This window comes from Lathyrus oleraceus, chromosome 3, assembly GCF_024323335.1.
Source record: "Lathyrus oleraceus cultivar Zhongwan6 chromosome 3, CAAS_Psat_ZW6_1.0, whole genome shotgun sequence".
NCBI classification, from domain to species: domain Eukaryota; kingdom Viridiplantae; phylum Streptophyta; class Magnoliopsida; order Fabales; family Fabaceae; genus Lathyrus; species Lathyrus oleraceus.
In genome coordinates, this window is record NC_066581.1 from 75,177,855 (window position 1) to 75,186,801 (window position 8,947).

Here is an 8,947-nt window from a genome sequence, read left to right on the forward strand (position 1 = left end):
TAGGCCTCTTAGGTTTTTGAACCACTGTCTATGGTCCCATGTTTTCCTGATGTAATACATTCTTCTTCTTTCCTTTATCACGTATGACGTTCACCCCGAGTTTCCTTGTTTCCTATCTCCATGTCAGACTGACTTTTATCCACACACCCTGTTGTTTCATGCCTGAATCTTCCACAAGAGAGACACTAAAGGTGGAGTTTTTCATACTCCATTTTGTAGTGTTTCCCTTAGATGGAAAATATGGCTAACAATGGCTTGTTCAAGTTCATTTGAAGACACAAGCGAGCATATTTCCCTCGTTCTCTGTAGATAGTGGTTTTGTCCACCTTAACCATCTTACTAATATGGTTCTCTATTAAAGAGAGAACACGGTGGTCATAGTATTCGATGGGAAATTCAAAGATTCTCACCCACACTGAAAATTGCATTAGTATTAGGGCAGAAGTTGGATCTTCATTCCCTTACAGTGAGATAATGATCGTAAATGAGTCCAGGACCTTCCAAAAGAGTTATACTTTGGTCTTCTTCACCCGTGAAAGTGACAATATAGTATTCTTGCCATAGGTCAACGATGTTTAATACTCATCTTTTCGCCCATAAATGGTTTACTTGCCTTCAGTGCCTTGTAACCGATTCTCCTTCCCAACATCTTCACAATTACAACTTTCTTCCATGGTTTCACAATTATGCGTTCTTCTTCCTCTGAAAGAATGAATTACTGGGCACTTATAGTCATCAAGTGTTCTTTCCACCACTTGTAAACCTCAAAAAAACTCGTATCCTGCTTCATCTTCATCTTCTTACATATTCTCCATGGATTCACCAATTACCATGTTTTTGCAAGAAACAAAAGTGTTTGGGCTTAGAATCTCGTATTTTTCGCGTAAGTTTCTCTTCATCTAGAGGGAATAAAAATACTACATCACCTCGATCTTTAGCTTTCTTTATACTCCTCTCACGATGATCATTTTCTTGCGCTTGTGAATCATGGTTTGCAGGTGCAAACCCCAATGGAAAAAAGTTCATATGAAACCTAAACGAACAACAATTACTCGATACCCTTGGGCTATTTGTTGATTAGCGTTTATCAATTACTAGTGTTCATGCTAGAAAACAAAAATTAATCAAGTGATTTCTTTCTCTCATTTGATTTACTAGTATAATAACAATATATTTTTGATTCTTAAAATACACAAATACAATGATTAAATTATTAAATTATAAAAATGTGATGAGGCATCTATACAATTAATCCATGTCACATTAATAATTATGAGATATCATTTTAATTTTATTAAAGAAAATAAGTGATATAGTGACGGTATAAATATTTTATATTGTCAATTAATGACGCATCCCATTAAGTAGGATGAAAAATTTTAACTACTTATATGATATGATAAAATAATATATTTTTATTGGATGATATTATTGAATTCAATTTTAGATGTGATGTGGAAAAAAAATTGAAAATAGTGATGGCATTTTGGTAATTTAGGTTTGTAAGGAGATGAAGAACGAGATAGTTTCGAACTTGCAATTCAGAACCAAAATTCTACTAGATCGGAGAAGCGGAAGAAATTAGGCGAAGGTCGAGAAATGGCGTCAGGATGGGGAATCACCGGAAACAAAGGTCGATGCTACGATTTCTGGATCGATTTCAGCGAGTGTATGTCTACCTGCAGAGAACCCAAAGACTGTACTCTCCTCCGTGAAGATTACCTCGAATGCCTCCACCATTCCAAAGAGGTACTTCTCTCTTCAATCCATTCTCATTTTCGTTGTTACTTTTACTTTTCACAATTTGTTCATCAATATCAATTTCGTATCCACTCGATTTCGTTTTACCAAACCCTAATTTCTAGCTATTCTGTTCGCCTCCTTTACAAACCCTATTGATTTCCCTAATTCCACAATTGAATCCGTTATTTATTATTCCGATGAATAATAGTTTATGATGTGTTTTAGATCTTGAGGAAGATACAACTGTTCAGAGTGTTTAATCTAGGATTTGATAGCCACAGCAGAAAATGTAGACTAATGCAGGGAATCCCTAACCCTAATTGGAATATTAAATCACGAAAAAATGTATCTTTAGGAAAATCATGAATGAGATATGATTGCCTTTGGCCTTTGCGTAATACCTGTTGTGTAATATAATGTTCTGTGCTGGGGAATGTAGCTAAAAGCCTCACTCAAACTAGTTCTATCTGTTTTTTTTTTATGTTTTTTTTGTGTGTGTGCATAAAAGACATATTTGGTTGCGTTCAAAGAAGCACTTATACTCTGTCAGCTGGAGATCAGTGATCAGTTACACTGTAACACTATCTGTTTTATGTGCATATTGTTCAGTTGTTTAATTTTGTCTGGTGTGGATTAGCTTCTAGCTTGTGGAAGCTTTTCGACTTGAGCTAAGAATTTCATTACTGACTTGCAACATAAAAGCCCTCGCAAATTTATCGGTATTACTTTTGAAAAAGTTGATGAGGGGTTATGCGGGAAGCTATTATTTGAAAGACACATAGTCATTGTAAGATAATTATAACAAGGTTTTTTTTTAAGTGCTTGTTGAAAAATATATCCATAGTAACTTGAAATTGTGTAAGGGATATCATGAGACAAATGAATTCAATATACAAGTGTGATGCTGTTGAAGGACTACAAATATATGGTGATAATATGCATACTTTACTAATGCGTTGCTGATCTCATCACATCCAGTCACTCTATTTGACCCATGATTGTCACTAACAAACAATGTTGTTAAATAGCTGTTTTTAACAATCCACTATTTTCAACTATCAGCAGCTGACAACACAGTTAACAAATGAAACCATCGTAAGTAGAATTTACCCACATATTTGAGGCTATACCAGTCCTCCGTACATTAGTATCTTCTTATTTCTTCTCTTGGAAAAGTGAAAAAAAGAATAAAGGAAGATACATAATTGATGTGAAGTTCCCTTTACCTTGATGAGAAAAATTTCAAGTGGAGCCCATATTAGACATGGAAAGTACAATATTTACATGGGCAAAAGAGTGGATCCTCTTCTCAAAGTACTTGTTTTCTCTCCACTTGAAAAGAGTTAACACATTTTTGAGTCCCATATCTAATTCTTTTTCTTCCTTTGTTTTTTCTCCGTGATACGGTGGGAGAAAGTTTATATGCATCTCATTTTTCCCCTTTCAACATCACCCCTCCTATTTTCTATTGAAAGAAACATACACTAAAGGTGTGTTTGACGACTTTAGCAAAGTTTGTCTTTGCCCTGAAGCAATCATAGCTTAACGGTTAAACTTTAACCTATGCTCTAATTTAGTCTATCACTCAACCACTGAAAACAATGTAGCGTTTGTGCTGATTTATTGGGACTTATTAGTTAACAGAGAATGAGGTGGGGAAAAGAACAAGCAAGCTTGAGAGCTTGGAAGAGATAAGAAATTCTCTATTGGAATCATGTTCAAAGATACAGAAAAATAGATACATTGTGGTCAGTTTATAAAGCTTATTGGATAAAAACAATCAGAATTAACCAACTAACTTCGAAACCAAGTTACACCCACTAACAAAATTAACATTCTGTAACAGGTATTTTTCAATTCTTAAGGGCTTCTTTTCATTCCCATCTACAGCAACCTTGATTTGGCAAGAGAGCACAATTTAGTACTCAACAGAATTAGACAATGGATTTCAGTGAACATTGAATTACAGCTAGACCTTAAATGTTTGATTTGGCAATAGATATTTTAAGCTTATAGAGTTATGCCTTCTCTTGCTTTGATAACAGATTTTATTTTATTTTATTTTTTGACTCAATAACATATTTTATTTATATTTCATTTTATAGTCTATGAGCATCAGTTTTTACTTGTTTCATATTTGGCACACCTGAATGGCTTGAAATTATTTATAGATCTCGTATGATTGTCCAATAACTTATAGTCATGACAAAGTTTTAAGAATGTGGAGTCCTATGGTTGACAATAATATGATGATTAATTTCAAGCATTTTATATTGCTCTCATATAATGTTGTTTAACTATGGGGTTAGAAACTTACATATAGATTCTTGGTGCATCCAAACATCTACTGAAATATAAGTAGTACACATTCATTTGATTTACTTATTATTCCTCTTGTTTGGATAAATTTGTCCGTTGAGGTAAAGTTTTAGTGAGCCCTTGCTGGAATTATGAAACAAATCGATTATGCTGTTCTTTTATATCTTTTTATTATTTTATCTTGTAAAAATTATGTGTACTTCTTGCTTTTAGGATATAGATATTCCAACCGTTCTTTTCAATCAAACCACACAAACATAATGGATATAGTTGACAAAAATATTAGTTTGGGAAATTGACAAGAGTGATATGGAAGTTGGGTTTTTCTTGTTACTTCTATCTGGTTATAGGTCCTTTACCTGATTCTGTCAAGCATATCATTTTGTATGCTAATCTTTTATTCAGATGCTTTAAGTCCATTCTTGGCAATTCCTTTTTTCCCTTCTCTAGTCAAGTTATCAACTAATATTGCTCTGGGAGCAACTTGTAGATGATTTTATATTATGCTCTTAAACTGCTTCTTTTTGAAAAAAATGAAGACAGAAAAACTCTTAATAGTTTTCCTTTCACTTTAAGAGCAATGTAGACATCTTTCATAGGACTCAAATATGGGGGGGAGAGGTACTTGTTTGGGAGACTAAAAATATACGTGGCAAGAATCGAAAATAAAGAGTATTTAAATTTGATGCATAAAGAATTCTAGATTACCTTGAAATCCTTATAAAAATTTATCCGTGAAGTTTACTACTTTGGTAACAAAAATATACTACCCACTGTGGATTAGCTTTTGGCAGATGGTAGCTTCTTAGCTAAAACAAATTTAGCCTTTGTGGATAAAATTAAGGTATGTATCAAGCCTTCACGCTCATTAGAAAACTATATTATAGCACTAGCTCTTTTTATGGACCTTCGGGGGGAAAGGCGGGTAAAACAAATCTTAATGAGTAGTTTAGTTACAGTATGACTGTCTTGTGTAATGATATGATGACCCTTCTTTACCACTATCAGTTTTGAGGCACAAGCAGTGATTCTTGTGAGAGTTGAGTGTCTGTTCAGGATTTAGATTAAGGAGAGTTGACCAAGATAATGAGGCTTGGAGAAGAGAGGGCTATTGAGTGTAGAAGGGAACTGTTGGGTATTCTCTATTTTAGTTATTATGTGAGAAAAAAATCATTGTGTATTTATATAACCTAGTGTAATTTCATATTTATCAATTTATTGTATCTGTGTTTGTTTAATTGCCATATAAATTACTGATGTTGATTTTATTTCATATTCCAGTTCCAACGAAGAAACCGGATTTACAAGGAGGAGCAACGCAAACTAAGAGCTGCTGCCAGGAAAGGTCAAGAAGATGGGGTTGTTAGTGAACATCATTAGCATTCATAATTAACTGTCAATTTAAGCTTCTGAACGATACTTAAATAAAACGTTTGTAATTTTGCTTGGATCGGTATTCCTGCATGTTGTGTGAGCCCTTATTTTTATAACTTTGGCGGGGCGGGCTTCTTTTCCCTGTGCAATAATTCGGAGGTCAAGTTGCAATTGCAAATTAGACACTGAACTTGCTGAGTGAATTTGGTTCTTTTCTTTTGCTAATGTGCTTTAGGTTAAAGGATTGAAATCCACGAAATGAAAAAGAATCAACAGATTAAAATTGAAATATTGCGCATTTATTCAGTAAATTTTGGATTTGTGTGATCTTGAGTTTTCAAATTTTATCCTTATTGGGTCTTGCTTCTTAAAAAAGTTATCTAGATAGTGAGTGTACTTTGCTTTTTCTGGGTAAAGGGTACAGTGAAGTGCATGGTAGTTTATTCAAAACTAACTCTGAACTAAAATATTGTTAGTTTGGGATGGAAGAAATCAATGATAAACAACTGATTCACTGTAGTTTTCTTCTCATAGTCATGCATCAAATATCAGATTTCATTTTTTATCACTCCTAATTACAATTTGAAAATTCAGTCACTCAATCTATTAATAAATATGCCTTAAAGCATATGAAATCTGAAAATTTGGTAGGGCGTGTTATGCCCTAACGCATATGTATCTTCCTCGAATTTAAACAGATTTGGGTATTTCCGACCAAGTCAACATTAGAACTAGTTTTTTTTTAAGTTGAAACAATTTGTTTTTTGTTATGAACTCTAACAAATATTAATATATATGAAAAACAATAAATAAAATCTTTTTAATTTTCTTAAAATATATAATTTAAATATTTTAAATAATATAATACAAATTAAAATATTAATATATCAATTAAACAATTAATATTTAAAATTATAAAAGATATTTCAAGACATGCATGTTAAGGTTCAATATGATCACAATCAAAGGTTCAACATCATACAAAAGGTTTGAACATGTAAGAATACAAGTCATACAAAGACATGTTATTACAAGTTTAAAGTATTTGTAAACACATAAACAAAGACAAACACAAGGGAACACATGCACACGAAGGTTCAACAAGACATGAAAGAATGACATGTGAATCATGGATCAATGACAAAATAAGCACACAAAAGTTCATGGCATAATAACAAAAGTTCAAAGCACATAAACATGTAAACATACATTAAAGTAAGTCAGAATTAGATCAAAATCAAGAGGCATATATTAACAACATCAAATAAAGTTCACATGTGATGCACAACATTCATACAAGTCATGGTGATCAAGAAAAATGGATTTTTTACTAATATAACCCAAGTTTTTAAATTATTTCCCAAAATAACCCAAGTTTCAAAAAATTTCCCAATCTACCCCACCTTTAATAGGGAGGCGCCAATTGGATTGGCGCCCCCTCTTAAAAATTACAAGGAGGCGCCAATTGGATTGGCTAGGGCACCTGCCCTAGCCAATCCAATTGGCGCCTGTGTGTATTTTTTAAGAGGGGGCGCCAATCCAATTGGCGACTCCCTTAAAAAAGCCTCAAATGAAAAAACTTCCAACATGAAAGTTGTAGATCTTTTCAAAACAATGAATTTGGATATAAATTTTGCAACATTTGGATTTTTTTTGAGAAAGTTATGGGCAGTTGAAGTTGGACTTCTGAGTTTTTCAACTGTTGTCTGACCTATAATGTTTTGTATTATTGCATGTGTTTCTTTTACGAATATGAATTTTTGTCCAACATAACATTTGAAGTAGACATCTTAAATTTTGCAATGCACTTGGTCCCACCTCAAAATAATTAAAAACGAGTGAGTTAGGTATCTGCGAACTTGACCCAAAATTAGGGTTTCTGTCAGAATGACCTATAATGTTCTGAAATTAATGATGAGCTTCCAAGTTTCAAATGGATTTTTGATGAACATGAAAGTTGTTCATATGGCGACTGTTGTTAAAACTTGAATGGAGGCGCCAATTGGATTGGCTAGGGCAGGTGCCCTAGCTTAGGGTAGGTGCCCTAGCCAATCAAATTGGCGCCTATGTGTATGTTTTAAAAGGAGGCGCCAACTCAATTGCCGAGTCCATCATAAAATGCCTTTTTTGTATTATAAATAGATGCGTTGTGTGACCTATTGTTCCACAACTCAAATAATCATTTGGCTATCATGTTTGGTGTTCGTCGCCGATACGGTAAGGTGATTTATGCGAGAGACAAACCTCAATTGGTGATGCTGTTTTGGAACATCACCACGTTAGATCAACTGAAGAGGGAGCTGGTTCGATGGTTAGACGGGAAGATACCAGAAGGGGAAAAAATCAGAAGTATTGAGAGACTTGACAGTATCTTTGGTTGGGTGCGAATGAGGACTGATAAGGATGCTAGGGAAATGATGTTCGGTCGAGACGACATTAATTTGATTGTTGTAATCAGTTAGAATTATTTATGTTTTCAGATATTTTGTACTGATGTTGGTTATGAAACTCGTTGTAACAAGAACTTAATGATATATAATGATTGATTGTTACAGAAATACAATGTTACAAAAAGCATAAGATGTAGATACAATGTTACAAATAGCTTAAGATCTAGATATCATATTACAATAAGCTTAAGATCTAGATGATGCTCCTAGATTGGGACAGTTGTTTTTGTTGTGTCCTGGTTGACGACAGATACTACATAATCTTATCATTTTATCTGTGGAATCCATCTCTGTTCTTATACGTGTGCTGTTTGGCCTTCCTTTCTTCTTTCTACGCATCTCTTCATTGTGCCAAACAATATCTCCTTCATATGGAGGCCAGTAATCCTCCATTGGTAGTACTGAAAAGCCTCGACTATATACATTCATGATGGTGTTGGCCTTGTACACATCAGATAAATAGGTGTTAGCGTCTTGACGAGTATAAGCGCATGCTGCAATGACATGGGAGCAAGGTATGCGGAAGGCCTGAAATTTTCCACAATCGCACCAACTTGTGTTTAGTCTAACAGCGTAGGCTAAATTTGGTCTCCCCTCGCTGTTGCCCATTGTTTCCTGGACGCTGAAATTTTGTCTATGACGGTCAAACACGGTTACAGCGTGTGTCGTAGCTTTGATGCTCTCCTCTTTCATGACCTTCATGCAACATTCACTGAATACTTGTCCAGACATTAACACTGCACTCCATCTTTCGCCTCTGGTTGCGAACATAGAAGCCAACCTATAATAGGTTGATCTTACCAAGGCGGTTATCGGCAGGTTTCGAATTCCTTTGAAAACCCCGTTCATGCATTCCACAATGTTTGTTGTCATGTGGCCCCATCGACAACCACCGTCAAATGCTCTTGTCCACTGCTCTACTGGGATGTTATTTATCCATCTCCCCGCATCTTCATTAGACAGTCGAATCTCATCACGATAATATTGAAAAGACGGTTGAGTTAAAGCATACCCAGCATTCACCACCTTCTTGCGAAGATTCTTATCTTTTATAGCACGCA

General features: G+C 34.5%; 1 protein-coding gene across 1 annotated transcript; it reads left to right on the plus strand.

Moving 5' to 3' along the window:
* The first annotated feature begins 1,513 nt into the window (after window positions 1-1,513).
* LOC127132669 (NADH dehydrogenase [ubiquinone] iron-sulfur protein 5-B) lies at window positions 1,514-5,639 on the plus strand. The gene is made up of 2 exons (XM_051061631.1): window positions 1,514-1,749; window positions 5,344-5,639. The coding sequence occupies exons 1-2, from the start codon at window positions 1,600-1,602 to the stop codon at window positions 5,440-5,442; spliced, it is 249 nt and encodes an 82-aa protein (XP_050917588.1). The 5' UTR covers window positions 1,514-1,599; the 3' UTR covers window positions 5,443-5,639.
* Window positions 5,640-8,947: the final 3,308 nt, after the last annotated feature.

Coding starts and splice junctions, on each gene's coding strand:
- LOC127132669 (XM_051061631.1), top strand. CDS start 1,600: ATGGCGTCAGGATGGGGAATCACCGGAAACAAAGGTCGATGCTACGAT. Junction 1,750..5,343: donor GCCTCCACCATTCCAAAGAG/GTACTTCTCTCT, acceptor TTCATATTCCAG/TTCCAACGAAGAAACCGGAT.